Below are 21,076 nucleotides of genomic sequence, written 5' to 3'. Positions count from 1 at the left end.
CCCAGAAAATTAGAAGAGGGAGAAATATAGTGAAAAGGATTATAAACCTTTCTGTTAAGCTACCGGGGTAGAGAGGCACACAAAAATAAAGCCATTGAAAAAATAATAAAGAGGAAAAAAATAAATCTATCTTTCACATAGAATTAAAATTTTTATAGAGTGATGTTTCCTTCCAGTCTTTCACTACATAGGTAACCTAAGCAAGATGCAGAAGTATCCTATAGCTGTGTTAGGAAAAATGACCTTATTATTGACAAAACAATATACAGGACTTACCACTTTCAATGTATCAGTTGGGAATTTTACTTAAAACTCACCGCCTTTGCTTTAGTTATCACGATTGTCTCGCTCTTTTAATGGACATGTTGGTGGCATTATTCTTGCTTGCATGCAAGGTAGAAGTGGATTTCCTCATCTTCCCCTCTCTGTATTCCTAATTAAAAACTTACCCATGGGCAAAATTTTAAAATAACTGTAAAACAGAGTTAACAGCAAAATCACAATGCACAAGTACAATCATTTGTGATTGCCACAGTTATTAACTACATAGCTGCTCCCGCCATTTATCCACTATTAGCTTTGGGGCTGGCTAGACAGATTGCAGCTACCAGCAACCTCCAGCGCAGTGGTTGTGACTCCATTCCAGGCTCTTTCACTCAGGAGAAAACTTGGTATACTTGCAGGGAAATTGGCATTATAAAGGGAGAAATCTGAATAAGCTCAACTTTATTCTTAAAAGTAAATCAGATTTGTGGTTAACAAAGATAACCTCGAAAACAGATCAGAAATGCTTGGGATTGGAGCCAGAAAGACTGGCTAAAATCAGAGGACGTGGAGTGAGGGTTCTTTAGGGTTGGCGTCTGGCAAGTTAGAGACACAGGATGCTGGGGAAAGTCCCTCTGAAATGGGGAACCCAGGGCCTGGGTTGGGTAGAGACGTCATAGAGAATCTTTTTTTTTTTTTCAAAGATTTTATTTATTTATTTGAGCGAGAGAGCACAAGCAGGGGAAGAGGGAGAAGCAGGCTCCCTGCTGAGCAAGGAGCCTGACGCGGGGCTTGATCCCAGGACCCTGGGATCATGACCTGAACCAAAGGCAGATGCTTAACCAACTGAGCCACCCAGGTACCCTGGTCATAGAGAATTCAGAGCTTGAGATGCTGGAGGTGAGGCGGTTAGGGTGAATTCAAGCACAGGGGAATGGTGGTTGGAGCACAGTCAGGAAGGAGGTTAAGTCTCTCGACCCGAAGAGACCAACTATTTATTGGGTCATTATCACTGAGTCTAGTATACTGGAATTCCAGAGCACGATGGTCACGGTTGGAATAAATAGGAAAGCTGTGAACCCAGCACTGAGTTCACTGAGAAAAGTGAAAGAACATTCCAGAACATCAGGAGTTCGAGGAAATAAGCAGAGAGCAGGCATTTGAGAAGGACCATTAAATGAAGGAAGCAGAAATATTCTCAAGAGGTGGCAGCGAGTAAGGTATGTGCTCCCTCTTCTTGGCCACTTGGAGGAAAGAGATGAGTCACTTTGGTTATAGAGAGTTGAAAGGGACATGGTGTTGTCACTGGGGAGAAGGCCAACGTTAGTTAACTGGAGGAGACAGGTGTGACCAAGGAAACGTGGATCGGGGTAGGACGGCACATCACGGTATTGATGCAGCCCAATTCCACTGGCTTTTTCCAAACATTACGCGGCACAACGGAGCTCACAGTCACTGAAAGTCCCAGGCTTTTCCACATATAAACTACTGTTCTGTCAGTTCTCCTTGTGTGTGGTTTGTTTTGCTGCCCTAATTCAAATCAACAAATATTTATCGAATGGCTTGCCAAGCGCTAGGGATCTGAAACAGTCCTTGACCTCAGAGAGCACACAGTTTAGCTGGGGAGACAGATACGATAAGCAACAATTATAAGAATATTTGGCAAGTCTAGTACTGGAAGAGAATATGAGGGTCAGAAGCTACCCAGCATATTTTATATTTATCACCTAGCAAAATCTCATTATAGCTCATACTCAGAACAGTCTAGACAGTCTGTAATCTTGATTTTGTCATTTAACTTATGGACAATTTGCCAATATTTCAAATGTATTAAGCTTCAACCAGCAGGAAAAAAACTTAAGCAATTTTTTAGGCAATGAGTGAGCCTTAAAATTAACGCAATTAATGGATTTTTGATTGGCAAAACTTCAAGGGCTTATCTAAATCTTGAGAATCCCATCCTAAACATGTATCTCTCTCTCTCTCACACAAATAACTGAAGCCTTTAAACACCGATATTTATTATATGAAGGGGAATCAGTTTTGTTTTTAGGTTTTGTTTTTTCTAGATATAGATCCTCATATTTTATTTATTTATTTTTTAAAAAGATTTTATTTATTTATTTGATAGAGACAGCGAGAGAGGGAACACAAGCAGGGGGAGTGGGAGAGGGAGAAGCAGGCTTCCCGCTGAGCGGGGAGCCCGATGCGGGGCTCGATCCCAAGACCCTGGGATCATGACCTGAGCCAAAGGCAGATGCTTAATGACTGAGCCACCCAGGTGCCCTAGATCCTCATATTTTAAAATATAGTGTGAGTCAAGTAGTGCTAGAACCTATCAAGTGAGAGCAAAAACATGAAAAAAATGTGTGTATACTATGGTCCCAGTTTTGTAAAGAAAAGAATATTAAAACAGAACCTATGTTTGTATATGCATAGAACAAACAACGAGATGAATGTAGAGCAGATTGTTAATAGAGATTATTTCAGGTACTGAAACAGAAAGCCTGGCATTAAGGGTGACTCTTACATTTTAGGTTATGTACTGCCATAAAGCTGTTCTTTAATTATGAGTAGGTATTACTTTTGTAATCAAAAAGAATAACATATGTGGGCATCTTAAAAGGAGGTAACTACCTCTCATGACTGTTCTTAATGCATGTTCATTCTCAGAGACTATAGACGCTAGCTTATCGCACCTGTAGTTCAAAAGCACCCTCCCCCTTCCAAAAGAGAGAGAGACCTTGCTGCGGGTCTTCCCTGTTCAAGCTGCATTTCTAAAATCCAAAGACCTCTTCCTGGTAACTACGTACCACTGTGGTCTGGTTCTACATCTGCTCACCTCACCAACTGTCCTCTCACTAACGTACACCCTCCGCGCTAGCCAGGTTGGTCTCTGCGTGTCCTGGGATTCCTCCTTCCGTATATTTGCTCACTGCCGATACTCCTTCCATCCTGAACGGGCTTCCACCTGTGCAAAACTCACTCATCCTTAAAAGGCCCAGCCTGAGCCCCACCTCCATCAAGAAGCCTTCCGTGACTCTTCAATTTCTTCTCCTCTCCATGGCTATACCTATTAAAAACCAAATGCACAGTTTCTCAATTCACTCTAGTCTGTTCTAACGTCACACTACCTCTATATCTATTAACCTAAGGTCCAAATATCAATCAATAATAAAAACTTGACTTTAGTTTCCTTTGGAAGACTTCAGGACCCCCAAACATGGAAGAGGAGGTTGTCCCTTAGCCACGCTGGATCATGTATGGATGTGCACTCTGCTACAAGGATGCCATCAGATGACACAAAGGTTAAGGGCACAAGCTTTGGATTCAGACAAGCTCCACCACACACACACACACACACACACACACACACACACACACACATTTTGTGACTCTTAGACGCATGAGGTCACTCCTCGGGGTATTCGTCTCCTGCTCTATAAAATGAAACTACTAATTTGTACTCCTGATTCATAGACATATTAAACCAGATGACAAATTTAAGGCAATCAGCAGGATTTAAAAAATAAAAATAATGATGAACTTTATAGCTTAGGAATTAAAAAAGAGACAGGTAGAACCCTTTATTGCAAAACTAGAAGGGATGACTTTCAAACTGGTCAAGGAGGAAAAAAAAATAGCTAGCAAGGCTAAAAAGCCAAGGACTAGATTAAGGGTTCTTTAGAAGGCCCTGTTTCTCGACTGGCTATCAATTGCCACTTTGGTGGAGGGCTCACAGTGCATTAAAATAAAAGATGACATAAGGAGGGTGGCTTGCCTGAGTCATCTAAGAATATTCTGTGTCCCTGAGGAAGCTGAAGAACCTAGCCCTGGAATGACTTCTCAAAGAGTAGTGTACTGGTAAATAAAACCTTAGCTGGGCTCTGTACTCGCAGCCAAACACCTCCTTTGGGTCGAGCAGATGGCTCTAAAACTGCTTGCAAAGTAAAGAGCCCCTGTGGCAGGAACTCATCCCGTCCCGGGCACAGACTGCAATGGAGTGAATCCAGCAAAAAGGAAGCAGACCCTACTACTTGAACCTCTCATGTCCATTTTTATTTAACCACCACAACCGAGATTTTTCCATAGGATATTATTTAGGATGATGAATGAGTTAACAGGGAAAGTTGTATGTTATTTGGACATGCTTTCCTGGTATGTATCATCAAAACTCATATAATTTATTTCTAAAAATAAATAATAGTGGTTTGCAAAATATTATTTCTAGCATCTTCTTCTTATCTCTGTACCTGAAAAAAAAAAGTCTTTTTCATTTTTGCTTAGGACATACCCTCCGCTGGATCCAATAAGACTGTCCCAGGATCTCCACCTCTGAATCATGGCTCACTCAAGCCGGTCCCAAGATACGATACTCTTTCCTTCTGCTTGCATAAAATCCTCTAGAGCAGAACGATATTTGAAAGCGAGGAGAGGACCTATAGAATCACGTGTCTCAAGAAGAGGATTTTATCTCAAATATAATTGGGCTAAAATATCTGGCTCCAGTTCCAGAGAAACAAAATTTGATGAGGGCAATGAGAAGACCAGGAAAATTCTTTCTTTCCAAAAAGAACCGAGAGGAGTTGTTTTAGATGATTTGACCAATAACAGAAAATATTTTCTGCCAAAGAATAAAAGAGATTCCTTCTTTCTTTCAGTTACTTTCCATACCATAGGTTCTAGGAGACTTACGGTAACATCCAAGCCATCCACCAAAAGATGCAAAAATCAGACGTGGAGTTAGGAAGCAAACCTCCAGTATTGCTAGGAACTAGCTCTGAGTGAGTTCGGCAGTCTATGCTTATATTTCTGATGAACAAATGTTTTTCTTGGCATGAGAAGAGGGAGATGGGTTAGTTGACTAAGTTCCCAGGACACGAAAAGCTTACACTTGAAATGTTTTTTAATCCTTGGCACATGAAACTGTGGCTAATTCAAAAAGTCACAGAAATCTCAGGCAGGTGGGTTCTTTGGGAAGGGTCTATCACGTGATATGTGACTTCGGGGTGGTGGCGATTCTGGGGATTTCGTGTTTGCCATGGATGCCAAGTCCTAAGAGCTTAACGCCTGAAGACCGCTGGGCATATGACAGAAGATCCAGAATCACCGAACCACAGCATCGCCAGCATCGTAAACCTCTCCATCTTTCTGGTGGAAATGCCGTTCTTCATAACAAGCATTAAAATAAACTCTAGATCACATTTTCATGTAGAAGTTCTGAGGTCAAAAAGGGAAGGTTAGTATTCTCTGGTCAGATAATTTTTGTGATCAGCAGAACCTATGAAAAATTACGGTCAAGCCATTAAAATGATGCCTTGTATCCCATGCGCTAGAAACGATGTAAATCTTTGTACTTCACAATTATTCACTCTAGAGTCTCCACTTCGTTATTGTCATTTTTAAAGAAACCACCTCTTCTTTCCTTCACCTCAAGAGAAATTTGATTGCAATTGGAACCTGTGTGGAAGGTCTGATGCCCTAGCAACTAATTGGATCCTCTTAAAGGTTGAATTTTATGTCTGACCTATTTAGAAATCTGAAAAGCTTCTCTTTGAAAAGCAGGCATCTCAGATCTTAATTTTTAAGTCTCAAGTATTGTCGCAGTCAAGGTTAAATGAGTTGATCGTTTGGCGCTAGACTCAACATAATTCTTAGAGAAGATTTTCTTTTAAGCTTAAATGTAATGTACGTGCTAATATTTTAAAAATTCTGTCTAACGCCCTACATTTCATACATGAAATAAGGAATATATTTAGGTCAAGTTACATTGCAAGTGGCATCTAGGAGTATTCCGTGTTAAATATAAAGGTTGATAATGACATTTGTTAAAGACGGGATTAATTTCATGGGTATGGCTGTAATCCCCGCCCCCCACCCCCAATTATCTAGGGCAGAGGTCAGTGACACACTGCCCATGAGCCAAATCTGGCCTTCTCTGTTTTTGTACATAAAGTCTTATTGGAACACCTCCATGTCCCTTTATTTCCATAGGGTTTATGGCTGCTTTCACATTACAATGGCACAGCCGAGTAGCTGTAACAGAGATGGTCACAAAGCTGGAAATTATTTTCTATCTGGCCCTTTCCAGAAAAAGTTGGCCAATCCCTGATTTGTGTAGAAATGGACTGGTGTAAGTCTCATAAAAAGAGTCTCTTCTAACGAATATATTATGTTAAAATCCAGGTGGGTCAAATTTTGAGGTAGAATAGATAATGTTCTTAATCCATGAGTTTTGTTGGTCAGTTTCATTCTATAGCTTCTTTGAATTTGGATTTCACCGAATACTCGGCAACCGAATACTATAGAGAGATGGAGAACAAGCTAGCCCGCTCCAGGGTGTACACTTGGCTCTGCAAACAAGTGACCACTTCAGTAACGCGACACCTCTCTGCAACTACACTCGGGTCTCCTTCTGAGGGGTGGAAAGGCTTATGCTCTGCTTCAACCTTCGGTTTCCCATCTCTACAGAAGGTCTTGCCATGCGGGGAACAATGACAATGTTAAAGACACCTCATCAAGGTAGATCTCGTCTTCTTGCAGAACGTATCAGGAAATTTCTGTTAAAGCAGTCCCTGAGGTTTCATCTTTAGAATGTTTGCCTTTAGTCTTTAGTCTTAAATGGAAACGAAAGAAATGTGCCCTCTTAATTTGGTTCTGTGGAGTTAGTTAGACATGAGACTCAATACAATTAACTGGATTGAAAATTGTGATGTCTCCAAGAAATCCTTGGTCATTCAAAAGAAGTTATTAGTATTTCATATCTACCTACACCTAACTGCTCCCATCAGAAAATTAGGGGACAGAATCAGCAGCATATCGACAAGTACAAAGAGAGCCCTGAGAAGATCATGAATAAAAGAGTTACCAGAGTAGAGGGCTGGGCCAGTAAAAGTCAGTCTTCAGAGAAAGTGAAAGTCAGAGGCTCACAGACAGAAGCAGACAGGGAGGAAATCCTTCCAAGCTCCCAGGAGAGCCTATTCAAAGGCATGGGAGTGGAAAAGCAGAAGTTAGATGCCGGGGGGTTGGGGGGGGTAGCAAGCACAGAGATGGTAGCATGCATCAGTATTTGCTAGTGAGGCCACTCTGGAATGGGGAAAGCGTGACCCAATGGTAAACTCCACACGCAATGCACAGGACTTGGCTATGACAAGAAGTGCCTACAGTTCTTTAGTGAGAGGTATCTGGATAAAAATAGTGCTTATCAAGCATTATTCTAGAGTTTAGAATTGAAAAACCAACTGAAAAATTCTAACAGAAAAAAAAATCACAAAGCTCCTTACAACATTTTTCTGCTAATTTGTAACAGCAAAGACTTCTCCATTGGGTGGGCTGTATCGAGACCTACACTGTAAAGAGTAGAAAGGGACCATGACCAGAAGTTCACGGCGTTCTCCCTAGGTTGCCATTAGGGCATAGACTATAGAACTATGTTATCCTCATTCACCTTATTTATTTTGTCCCTGGTCTTAGTGTCTCATTTTTGCTTTAAACGCAACACAGTAGCTATTTCCTAAAAGGCAATTCCATGCAGCATAACTGGGTAGACAGAAGAAAGAAAATAACCTGTTCTTTGGGGGACATTCAAGGGAGGAAAATAATGAAATGTCACCATTGGCCCGACTTTGTAGAAAGGATATAGCTCACTTTTCAATGACATGGCCACCCGCCCGTGTATCGTGTAGCTTCTGAGGCCTCACCAAATCTCCTAACTAAACTAGGCTATTCTAGTTCCTTTGTTATGTTACAGAAGTGTGTGTCCATGTATTTCTCTGTCCTGAAAGCAGAGACTGGGAAAAAAGCATGATAAAACGCAGTCCTACATTTTCTATGGCAGGAGAAGGAACCCAGTAAACACAAACACAGCAGAGCACTTCCTTTTGTTGACAACCTGATGATTTCCCCTTAATGCATTGTTTAGAATAGCAATTACGCGTTGTTTCCCATTATCCTACAAACAGAACCACCGGCACGCAGCCGTCGCTCTTCCGTCCAACAACCAATCATGGAGAATCTAGAAAGGATTCACGTGCTGGTGAGACCTGTCAAGATGGACAGCCCAGAGCCCAAGAGCGGAACAGGTGCGTGGCTGGGCAGCTGGGGGCAAATCACCCCCCCACCTTCTCATTTCTGCCTTCCCGGCTCTTCTCCCCCTGCCTTCCAGTGCTTCCCTCTGGGTTGGGAGGGAGAGCAGCTTTGGAAGAACCTTCTTTTTCAGCCCATTTCCTCCTGCCAGAGAAGACTGGCTCGCTCTCAAGACTGCAAGCATTTGACCATGGCACACAGCAGTGAGCATATCAACTCATTTTATTCCCATCCCTCGCTAGGGAATCGGAAAGCCAAGGGCACACTGGTGATTTCCCTGGTTTTATGGCTTCTCTACTCCCCCCAGGCCTGCAACACATTTTTGGTGCTTGTGTTCCCAGTGTCCTGGCATCTGCAGTGTGGCAAACCCGAACTGAGAGCCAACAGCCCCAGAGCTTCTCCCTATTAAAATGTGTTGGATTTCACATGCGTGTTTCAAACACCATTCGAGGCATGATTTACAGGCTACTGTCTAGCCCCACAGCTGTTTCTTCATCCCCCAGACTTAGTCTTTTCTAGGAATCCACCACTCAGCTCCCTAGCAAATCGTCCTCCCAGTTTCAACCCCTTCAGTCATTCTTGGGCATCCAAAACTAAGCGAGACGTACGGTAAGGGCTTATTGAACGAATAAACCATGATTCTGTCCACGGGATTATTCATTCATGAGAACAGCCCATTTGAGGCCTTCTTTCTGTTTACCCACCTTCTAATCAAGTTTTTTTTTCCCATCAAATTAAACCAATCACTACTGACCCATTGATAAAGGTTATTTATATACATTAAAAACAGCACAAGTCCAAGGACTTCCATGTGGGCTTCACTAAATAGTTGCCACCCAGGGCTTTCGCAGTTCCTGTGTTCTTTCTATAGAAAGGAACAGAAAACACTTTTATATATTGCAAATTATCTTCCTGTGCTTGACTAAAGACAGACTGTGTTCGGCAGAGAGTTAGCATTCTACTATCATCCTTCCGGTGACCACCCACCCCAAGGTCCCAACCCTCGTCTCACTTCCAAGACTCTGAAATCACCCCTGAAAAGGTTAGACCTCAGGCTTAGGGTTATGGTTGGTTCAAACCCATGGTGACAGCATCTTCTAAATATTTGGTTTTAAGCTGTCGGAGGACCAGAAAGGTACTGTATTCATTTATGATTCTTCTGTGCAGAGCACAGCTCTTGGCAGAGTATGGACGCAGGTCAAGTGAGTGGTCGGTAGGATTCCCCTGCCCTGTGACTGAGGCCCACCTTTCAAGGGAGGAAGGCAAAGGGAAAAAAAAAAAAAAAGGCATGACATTGACAGAAACGTCCCAGGAAAAGCCCTTGTTGGAATTGGTGTTGGATACATCAATTTCACCCAAATGGCTCTGGAGATGTAGCTCCCATTTCAAAAGAAAGCAGTTAATTAAAAATCATGTGAATTAAGATGTTACAGTTCACATCAAATGACATTTTGCCCTTTGTTGCACTATACCCATCTTTTCCAATGAACAGCATCTCTTCTGCATAGGCTCCCGGCCCGCCACCCCCCAGCTCTGAGACTCGAAGTCTTCCCATAAAACAACACACACCCAGCCTCCTCCTACACTTTGAACTACTACACAACAGTTGAGGAGATTCACTTCGTTACAAGCCACAGTCCAAAGAACAAGCCTTCCTTGTTAAGCCAAAGTCCTTTAGGACAGGAATACCGGTAAGGAGCCCTGGGGTTTACCATAGCGTTTGATGGCTGGAAAGGCGAGGCCACCAAGTTCCCTAACTCAGTAAAGACAGCTTTAGCCTCGGGACTCGCCTTCTCTTCTCCCACAGCTGTTTCTTTGCAGACCTCACGAAGGAAGATTACTCATTTACTCTTTGGATAATCTCATAATGTTGACATGCTGAGCTGTCAGATCTTCAGGTTACCTGAAGAGGCTCTCTTTTTAAACCCTTGCATTAAAAATAACCCCAAATTCACACTTGTTATCAATGGCCCCCAAGGCCAAAACTGCAAAGGATGAGAATAGCAGCAATAAAATGACCATTCATTCAATACCCACCATGTGTCAGATGTTGTGCTGGGCATTTAACATGTGCGCCTCTACTTCTTACTCTCTCAAGATAGTCAGTGGAGATAGCCTCGTTATCCAACTCTACATGAGTGTGGAAGCCACGACTGTCTGGGAAAATACAACTGGCACTGAGAGAAGTCAGACTCAAAGCCAATCCTCTGTTGCCAAGAGCCCACGAACTTTCCTTCCAGTCCACTAAGGTCCTCCCGAGAACAGAACAGTAGACCTTGGGAACACTGCGTTCCCAGGCTGCAAAGAACTCGAGCTGGTAGGAGATGTCTGGTTACTGGAGGGGCAGGGAAGGGAGATTCCCAAGAACCTGCACGCTTCCTCCTGTCCTAATACCTGATTCTGCAATCCCCCGAGGTGAGCTGAGCAGTCAAAACACTTCTGCTTCTTGGTCTGGTCAAAACAATAAGCTGTCCTCTGGCTCACTGAGTCACACCTGCAACCTCCCCCCAACCCCACAGCTTTGGGTACACTGTCAGCAAGGAGACCCCTCCATGGCTTTCTGTATTTCTGAAGCTCCAAACCTCGGCAGTTAAACCCTCTTCCCAGCTGCCGCTTCCTCAACGTCCTTTGGCTATCAGAAATCACGACACAACCCCTAAACTGCGACAGAATCAGACAGACTTGCCACACCCGTTCCCCGCCCCCCTTCCCTCTCCTCTGAATTCTGTGTAGCGTAGTGTGGCCCCCCCCCAGACTCTTCACGGCACAGGTCTTTTTGTTTTTCGGGTTTTTTGTTGTTGTTGTTGTTGTTGTTGTTGTTTTTTAGAACAACACAGGCTATAAATAAGTAATTAAGTAAACAAAGAAATAAATCTGCCTGGTATCACATCCACTTTCTCGCTCACAACCACACGAAAGACTCCAACACTAGTGCATGCACAGAGTGCTCTTTCCATAAGCAATGCTCACACGAGTCCAGACTGACGTTTTGGCCACAGCACCAGGCACTCACCAAGGGCACCTCACCTTCCCACTCCAATTTCTATACTGTTTCAACCTTCCCACGTTTCTTCCTTCACTTGAACCATCATGGTTTTATATTAGATTTTCCTCCAGAAAGAATGACTGGCAATTAATCCCAGCGGCCTGTCCCCGTCCCACCGCCCCCCCCCCAACACTGGGTGGGTGGTTAGCTAGGACTCCGAAGCCCCTTATTACCATTAGAGTCTTCCACTTCTTCGGCTGGGGTAGTTTTCTGGGAGGAGTGGTGAGCGTGTGAGGAGAGGAGACTGACAATCCGTGGCCTGGGGAGGGTCAGGGCTTTTCCGTGGACCTTGAGGGAGTGTTCCTTCAACTGGCTGATTGTCATGGTGGAAAAGGAGCACCAAGAACACTTGTAGGCATGTTCACCTGGAAAAAGATGGTGGTAAGGGGCAGAACAGGAAAAAGAGGGAAGGGTATAAGGTGGGGTAGAAAACAGAATTGGCATAGTTAATTCAAGCGAGGGAAAGGTCTCTGAAGCTTCATGGTCTAAGAAGCCTCACAGACAAATTACCCGCCCCTTCCCACAACCACAATGCTCCTCTGGGATTGAAACTCTTCGATGAGCTCCATAATCAAGTGACCTGGTCCCTTTTCATTTCATGCTCTACTTACAGGGATGAGCCCATGGATTGATTCCCCAACAGGGAGTGAAACCAAATGTCTACGATCCCTCCTTCAGGAAGGTTTCCCAGTCTCTCATTCTCTCTCTCTCCACTAGAAATGACCATGTCAGCTTTCATTCAAGGATATTTTTTATCATCTGCAGAATATAATATACTTAATTCTTATTCCAAGGGCCTATCAGTGGCTTTCCAAGCACAGGGTAACTAAGTGCAAACTCTATTGTGCTATTTTCATTCTTTACTTCTTTGCTGACTATGCACCTCCTCGATTCCACACATCCTCGTTTGTTTTTTTTGACCAGTTCACAAACCTCAGCACAAAACTCCATGCCCCTACCTAATCAATAGGGAAGAAATGGGTAAAAATAAGTCATTCTTTTTTTTTAACTAAGAGAAAGAGAGTTGTATATGTATAAGCACATGTGTGTATTTCCAATATTCTTTGATAAACAGGACATTTCAGTAAAAGTAGGCACTTTTATTTTAATTATTTTTATACCACAGAAACAGTGACCAAATGAGACTATGGTTCACCTTTGCTCTAAGTCAGCTTTTAAATTAAGTGCATTTTAAAAGGCCAGGCTGTGAAATGGGCATGCTTATGTTGTTGGACAAACACTGGTTTGATTGACTCAGAAAGCAGTTTTGCTTTTTTCTAACATTAGGCTTTGAATGCTCATGCTTGCAGCTCAATATCTGTACTGCTCAGGGTTGATATTAAGAAAATATCCTTGGGCGCCTGGGTGGCTCAGTCGTTAAGCGTCTGCCTTCGGCTCAGGTCATGATCCCAGGGTCCTGGGATCGAGGCCCACATCGGGCTCCCTGCTCGGCAGGAAGCCTGCTTTTCCCTCTCCCACTCCCCCTGCTTGTGTTCCTGCTCTCGCTATCTCTCTCTGTCAAATAAATAAATAAAATCTTAAAAAAAAAAAAAAGAAAATATCCTTTAACACACAGGGTTTCCAGCCATTAGGAAATGATTAAGTAAAAGTGGACACAGCTTCTTGATGAATGATCATTCATTAAAATAAATTCTTGAAGGGCTTGTAATAATATAAAAAAATAACAGAAAATAAAATAGTGATACTCAGAAAAACAAAGAGAAAGGCACAATATATTTTAGATTAAATTATAATCACAACTGTTAAAAATAATTATAGAGGCAATGGTTGAAAGGAAGTGTTATCAAATGTTAACAACAGTGGTCTTTAGAGAATAAGATTATGGGGTGACTGACTCTTATTTCTTCTTTCATTTCCAAATTTTCTCTAATGAGCAGGAGTTGTTTTTTGTTTTTTTTTTTAACATTTCTTTTTAAGGTGAAATTTTAAAACCAGAGGAGAGGAAAGAGAAGGAAGTAGAGGGGAAAAAAGGAGCAGAAAGGACCTTGAGCAAGGAAGTTTTGTGGGCCAGGGAGGAGGAACTGTGGAGAGAGCTGCAGAGCAGGAATGAGAAGGTAAACCTCTGCCCTCGCTTTGACCCAGCTGAGATGGGTCGTTCCCAGCCACCCTGAAAATGACTTAATGTCTTGACATGTGAGGTGAGCACAGCACCCCAGCTTCTGCACTGAGACTCCGCTTTCCCACTGATGACTCCCAGATCACGTACTGCCACGAAAGCCTTGAAGAGAACCTTCAGTGACGCAACAAACTACAGCCCAAGGTGGAAGAGAAGTTCAAAGTCAGAGGACCCGAACAAGAACCTCAGTCAGTCCCCAGCTGTCATCTGGGAGTCCGGATGATGCCCGGTTGTCAACAGTGGTATCTATTACTATAATAAATATGGATATATAGAATATTATTTGCCATATAACATGGAAATGTATGTGTCAATACATATTAATCATTGTATAAAATTCCAATGCCCTTCTTATTCCATTTTTAAATTCTTTAATGCAAGCCTGGCTGCATGAACCTGGTTGGGTAGTGGCAAGTAGCACAACCTGAGAGAGAATTCAAATCCAGATTATTTGATTTGTCTATGTGACTTTTACCTTTTAAAATAAAACAATCCATCTAGCATAGACAAGATGAGTCAGGTGTTTTGGAAAATGTATTGGCTTTCTCCAAGCCAAGACACGGACACCAAGGTTCCCAGGTGTGCAGAGAAACAAATTATACCACTCCCCCCTCTCTTTCTGGATGCTTCCCTCTTGCCAACCAGCGAGCACAGGAGGCCTGTGTGTGTGGTCAGCTCAGTGCCCTGGAGTCTGCGGGCAGCCTCTGGTACTTTCTTAAAGTCCTTCCCACAGGCCAAATCATTTACCCAAGTCCCACTGCTTACACTGCTTTTGCCAAGGCGGAGACCGTGAGAAAGACGGAGGGTGTCCCAGCTGAAGAATTTACAATACGCACACACGTTACAAAATAGCGGTCTGAACCCTGAAGCCTCTTACTCCATAGCCTTTAGTAGACTTTTCCCGAAAATATAAAAATACTAACAGACGAACAGCCAGCCTCCCTGTCCCATCCCCATCCACAGCCCAGTGGGCCTTGGGGCAGCTGGATGGCTTCAGGAATTTTACTCCATGAAGCCAGTTCGACAGGACCCATCATCAGGAAAGGTGGTCAAAACCTCTGAGCGGGCCACTGGGTGCTGTGGGGTTGGGCTTCTGAGTGTGGCTGAGAACACCACGGAGAGGCCCCCAGGTCCCTCTGCACCGCCTTCCCTGCATCAGACCTCTTTCCTCTCTTGGCTGAGCTCTGATGTGCTACCCGCGAGCATCCTCCATCAGATGCAAAAAAGAGAGACCAGCAGCATCTTGTCAGCGATAAGGATGCAGGCTTTCATTCTGGAGTCGAATTCCTAGTGAGTGGGTTATGTGGCCTTGAACAGGTCACTTTTTTTTGTATCCTCCTCTGACACTGAAGGGGATAGCACCTACCCTTTAGCACTGTCATGAGGATTAACTAGTGTGATGAATATAACACGCCTAGTGCACAGCCTGGTAGGTGAGGGATGCTCAGGACGGAAGCAGGAGGAGATGGAACAAGAGTTACAGAGACCAGCACAGCTCCTGGACACTCATGACCCAAAGTCATTTCTTATCTGCTGTAAGGAAATGTATTTAAGGGTATCTCATGAGAAATCTTGCACGTCTTGAGGACTCTGACACTTTGAACTTCTCAAGACTATACTTTTATTTTAGTTAGGAATTATCTTCAGTAGATGCTAACAATTCATGCATTTCCATTAGAAAGCCTGGGTAGGGGCGCCTGGGTGGCTCAGTTGGTTAAGCGTCTGCCTTTGGCTCAGGCCATGATCCCAGGGTCCTGGGATCAAGCCCCGCATTGGGCTCCCTGCTCAGCACGGGTGTCTGCTTCTCCCTCTCCCGCTGCCCCTCCCCCTGCTCATGCTTTCTCTTTATCTCTCAAATAAATAAATACAATCTTAAAAAAAAAAAGAAAAGAAAAGAAAGGCTGGGTAATTTAGAAATTTCTCTAAAAAACAAGCCTGTTAGTAGCACATAATCAACTATGACATGGGTGACATGGGCTTGGTATTATTTTGGCTTCAGGAGATTCTATAATTTTTCTTTGTTTCTTCATTAGATTAAAATACAAATGAACATGCAACCATGTCAAGAATAACTTCTTCTCATGTGCGGGATAAGAGACTTTGAATTTCGCTCAGGGACCATAGGATTTCAAATCCAGAGGACTCATGCATCAGGAAGGCCAACTCACCAGCGTGAGCCTTGAGTATATGTGTTTTCAGCCGGCTGTTATAGGAGGACTTGAAGGAGCAGAGTTTGCACCGGAATGGTTTATGGTGTCCATGGTGGGTTTGCATATGGCGATCCAAGCTTGATGGAAAAGAAAAATAAAGGAGAGAGAAAAACGACAGGATTAACAATTACATACATTTTTCTCCCTGCCCTTTTCCAGCAAGCCCACTTCGAAGCTGTTCAAAGTCATTTTGTTACTTCCCAAGGATGGTGCTTACCCAAACCAAAAACAACAACAAAAATGACAAGAGTGGTCGTGCCTACTCGAAAGGGAAGGGAGGCTCAAGGCAGGAAAAGATCAAGAGCCTTTTTGGATTGAGAGACATGGCAGTGGGAACAGGTCATAGTAGACTCTCATTTTCCCTTCCCTAGAAGCACGTATAATCGGAAGAGGGCATCCAAAGAGAAAAGATGAAATACCAGGGAATGCAAGTTTTCTGCCAAGTTGGTGAGGAGTGCCTATCAAATAGTCCCTTAACTTATTCCTCCCCACCAAAAAAAGGCATTAGAGAAATTTTGCATTTAAAAAGGGCTTTCTTTTTAAATCTCAATTCTGCATTCATGGTGAACACTCAGGAGGGGAAGGGAAGTTTCAAAGTAGTTGAGCTCCTTGCAATGGGCTGTCACGTCTCTGTCTTTGTAAATATGGAGGCAACGTACAGGTATGTTTCAAAGAAGTCATGTGATCCAAAGGCCACTCATGCCTTCTGATAAACACCGCAATGTCTGCTGTACCTCAGTCTTGCAGAGCAACTTATAAAGAAGTTATTTAATTATGGTGAGCTCCCAGTATTTCATAATAATTACTAGTCTAAAAAAATAATAAATCTCCCAAACAAGGTGTGGGAAGGAGTTCTAATTTGTACCAGTACCCCAGAGAACTAGACTCTATTCTAAATGACTCATCTGGGAATGGTTGCTGCTTACCATTTAAACATATAATGTTCTCCTGAGCTCCAAAGCAGCACTTTCAGTCGCCTCCGGACATTTCCCTCTGGGTGTCCTTTAGCTTTCTTAAACTCAACTCAACTCAGCCCTAAACAAAACCACTGGTTTTTTTCCCCTCCAAAAAAGACGCTTTTCCTCATCTCCTTGCTTTTACAAAGGACACCACCATTCTCAGTCAACGAGATCGAACAGCTAGGTGTCATTTGTCCTCTACTTTGTTTCTCATCCCTCAGCCCCTACATTAAAGTCAGTTTTTCCAAATCATGAAGATCCTGCTTCCTTTAACCATTCCCAAAGTTCCATCCTAACTCCTTGGATCACCTACTATTATTGCTTCCTAATTGGTTTCTCCCATCTTTTTTTTCAACTCAAGAGCATGAGCTATGGCGTCAGATGGCCTGGGTTCAAATCCCAGCTATTGCTTATAAACCGCATGGCCTGGGCAAGTTACATAAACCTCCTCAATTTTCTAATCCACAAAATGGAGACGGTAATGGGCGCGTACCTCATAAGGTTGACTTAAGGATAAAATGAAATAATATTTGAAGGTACTTTGCGCACTGCGTGACACATAGTAAGTCTCAATAAATGTCAGCAATTAGGATGACTACTCATTCCAGAGTCTTCCTTTAGCCAATAATGTAAATTACAAAGTCTTAATTCCGCATTCAAAGAACTCCAAATACAGTCTCTACTCAAGTCTTTGAACTTTGTCTTCCACTATTCTTTTACATTACAACTTAAAGATTAGTCAGACTGGACCCACCAGCTGGGCCCCCACGAGCCTCACGCTCCGTTCCACAGGCTTATGCTCTCATCCCTTCCACCATGTTGTACGTCCTGTCCAAACTATTCAAGTCCTGTCTTCTGACTTTAAGACCTGACTCAAATGCTCCCTACTCCGTAAAACCTTCCCAATTCTTCCACAGTGGAAGAAGTAACATTTCCCTTCTTTGAAACTTCATAGCATTTTACTGATAAATTTTTGGGGAAAGATAAAGTGCCTTATTTTGCCTCATTTGTGTGCTTGCTTTGTTTATAACTCCCCTAGCCCCTAAACTCCCTTAGCTCACAGACCATGGCCTCTTCATCTTTATATCCCCCTTGGTACCCCCCACCAAGTCCCCAGCACACTGCCTAGCCCAGGGAGTATCCATTTATTCACAGGGGTCTGTTGAGACTCTACTGGGTGTCAGAAAGCAGGATAGATGCTGGGGAATGAATACTTCTTAAACTGACGAGAACTACACAAGCTTTACGTCAGTGCACACATCTGACGACAAAGATGAGACATCAGGCTCCGTGGCACTCAGGGTTTGTAACCCATCCTACCCACTGGAAAAGCATTGCCTCCTCCTGCATTTCAACAACTAACCAGCACTTTGTCTTTTTAAGAAGCAACCAGCCCAACATTTATTTTCAATCATCCTAAAAATAAACAGCCTATCAGTCTTACAATCAGTCACCTCCATCCAAGACGGTGGCACACATTATCGGTCATGTATCTCTCTCAGACAGTTCAAAGAGAAAGGCAGCAGAAGGTCGTTTCTTCTCAGAACCACCCCCCTTCCCATCAACCCCCAAAGCCGGTCACAATACTCCAAATCTACAACTCCAAAGCTGTGATGGCCTCAGGCAGCTTCTTTGCCTCAACCTCCCTGTACTTCAAGCACCTCTTGGCATCAGTAACTTCCTTACTTTTCAAGGTATTTTTAAAAAAAAAAATCTCAAGCAATGATTCTTTGGTCACATGACGGAAGAGTCCTAATTCTACCTCCTCAGCCCCTCAATTTCCCAAATTCCCATTACTTCCTTGAATGCCGATGAGGTTCTGGATGGACGTTTGACAGATACACCAGTAAATTCATCTACTTTCTAGTCTTTTGTAAATCATAGCAATGCCTCCAAAATAGGCACTTTTCGAAAAGGCCCGTATTTGCCAAGTCTAATGTTAAGCAATCTCGTGCTCTTGACCCCCTTTGACAGACGGGGGGACTGAGGCCCGAGGTAACCTAAGCAGCTAAGCAGCAGGTGCGAAGCCCGAGCGGGGCTCTCGGACTCCTCCGCGCCTCCGCTGCTCCAGCTTCGCTGCTTCCACCACGACACCTCCCTCCCTCCCGACCACTAGCTGCGAGCACGCGGCAGCACTTACTTGTGCCTGAAAGCAGAAACAAAGGAGCAATACTGGCAGCCGTACTTGTCCTCGCGGGTAAACATGGCCAGGGCCAGATGGCTCCTCTCATGAGAACGCAGCCCCTGCATGGACATCAGGACTCTGTCACATTGACTACAATGGTATCCCCCCGGCCGGGTTTCATCCTCCAACATTCCATCAAGCAAGCAGTGTTCACCATCCACCCGGTCCACCAGGGCGCCACTGTCATCTTTGGCTGCTTCCAGTCCATCCAGGAACAAGTGGGAAGGGTCTTCAGCCTCCTGCTAAGAGAACCACACACACACACATGCCCCACCAACAAAATAAATATCCATCATCATCGTCTCCAGCTCTCCTCCTCTCCCTTCATTCTCCCAAACTCATCAGCATCTCCTGCTCAAGCTTCCTCCCCTGCCTCTCAGGCTCCCCCTAGAGGGAGGGCAAACCCGCCTGCCATTCGTCAGGCAGTGCTGGTGTTTTGAGGGCATGTCCGGGCTCAGGCTGCTACTGCCCGGGGAAACACAAGAGAGGGGCTTTCCCACTGTGAAGACCGTTCACTCACTTGGCTCCCATCTTAGAAAGCACATTCACACTTGCCATCCCACCTGAGCTGACATAAAGCAGGGTTAGGGTTATGGCTCAGAGAAAAGAAAGGAAGGAAGGAAGGAAGGAAAGAAGGAAGGAAGGAAGGAAGGAAGGAAGAGGGGAAAAAAAAAAAGCGGAGAAGTTTGGGCACCTAGGAGCCGTGGGCCATCCTTGGGAAATGAAGGAATGGGAAGGACCCTGCCCTTCGCCACCCAGGCTCCTCCCCACTCTGCATTTGGTGACTTCACCCATCGTTCGGGAGGCTGCCGTATGATCGACTGAAAAACTTAAGGAGCAACCTGGGCTTAAGACACCCATGTTTGGAAGTGACTCCTTGGGTTACTGATTACACACGAAGAGCTGCCCCATTTCCCTTGAGCGATTCCAGGAAACAAGCCTGGGACACACCACGGGGGCGTGCAAGGGGCCGACCGGCGCTGTCCCCGGGGGCCACTGTGCTGCTGAGAGCCAGAGGGGCTTCAGTCTTAGTGAAGGAAAGCAGAGACTTTACGTCCATGTTACGTGGGCACAACAGGACACCAGATCGAGAAGGGCCGGTGACAAAAACATATTCACGTAGCTAGAGACAAAGAGCTGAGCCCTGAACTAAGTTCTCTGCCCAAAAATCAGAGCTTAGCCATATCCTGGAAGGCAGGGATGGTGGCTCGGTCACTGAAACTGCGGCTGCTGAGGGGATTCCGATGTTCACGTTCAAAACAGGCGGCCCAACAGAAGTCAGGGGCAGGAGGGAAGGCACTGGTCAGCAACATACGGGGAAAAGGGGACGAAAGAGCCAAATCAGGTCAAGGGGTTCTTGGGGCCCTACTATGACCGGGAGGCTTATAGTGTTAGATTTCACGTGTCTTACGCTCCTCAGAGGACCCAGGCTAAGAAGTAAAAGATTCTCCTGGGCTCTCTGCAGCGTCAGCCAGATGAGAACAGTTAAGAAGTCAGGCAGCGGGAGGAGCAGAAGAAGATGATGGGAGCAGGACCCACTTGATTCCTCTCAAGAGCTCGGGCAACTCGGAAGAGCAAACACCTAATGGCACTAAATGCAGAACAGAAGGGCGACCCAAAGCCTCCTGTACCGAGAGGCCCGGATCTTCCGTTTCCACCAAACTATCCGCGTGGAAGGGAACCAGATCGAAACGCGACCAGGTCGAGACACGAAAGATGAGAAGAGGGTCCAACCTGCAAAAAAATCAAAACAAGCCAGACCGATCCAAGCACAGCTCAGGAATGCCCACATTCTGGGACGCCCTTTCCTGAGCTGCTTTGAGCAACGGGGGTTAATCAGTAACTCCAATGGCTCACACACAAGAATGCTCATCCAGACCTCCCCCCTCCCCGGTCCTCACCTTCACGGCGGCGGACACCGCCGGGACGCTGCCATACTGGACGTGCTTTCGGAGGTGGTTGCAGATGGCTCGGAGCGTCGGGTGCACTTCCACACAGAATTTACACTTGTAGCCCACCACCTTCCTCTCCTTGATCTTTGGCACCTCTTCTAAGTGACCAAAAGGCTGGTAAAATACAGTGGTAGCCATCAGTACTCCGAGCCCTCCCTCGCACGCCGGCATTTACGCTCGTAGCTCTACTAGCAGATTTTATTTCAAGGCGGATTAGCAGGTTAAAAACCAAGGGAGA

General features: G+C 44.5%; 1 protein-coding gene across 2 annotated transcripts in view; it reads right to left on the bottom strand.

The window, feature by feature from the left end:
• Window positions 1-21,076, bottom strand: part of ZNF462 (zinc finger protein 462) — a 129,586-nt gene that overhangs the window by 48,834 nt on the left and 59,676 nt on the right. For both annotated transcript variants that reach the window (XM_021691405.2, XM_044920560.1), the window contains 4 exons: window positions 20,788-20,952; window positions 18,842-18,945; window positions 15,701-15,819; window positions 11,569-11,760 (listed from right to left, as the gene is read on the bottom strand). In XM_021691405.2, the coding sequence (XP_021547080.2) occupies window positions 11,569-11,760; window positions 15,701-15,819; window positions 18,842-18,945; window positions 20,788-20,952 (580 nt within the window). The remainder of the gene's footprint in view (window positions 1-11,568; window positions 11,761-15,700; window positions 15,820-18,841; window positions 18,946-20,787; window positions 20,953-21,076) is intronic.

Source organism: Neomonachus schauinslandi, chromosome 13, assembly GCF_002201575.2.
Source record: "Neomonachus schauinslandi chromosome 13, ASM220157v2, whole genome shotgun sequence".
Lineage (NCBI taxonomy): Eukaryota > Metazoa > Chordata > Mammalia > Carnivora > Phocidae > Neomonachus > Neomonachus schauinslandi.
This window is presented reverse-complemented; position numbering and strand designations above follow the sequence as displayed.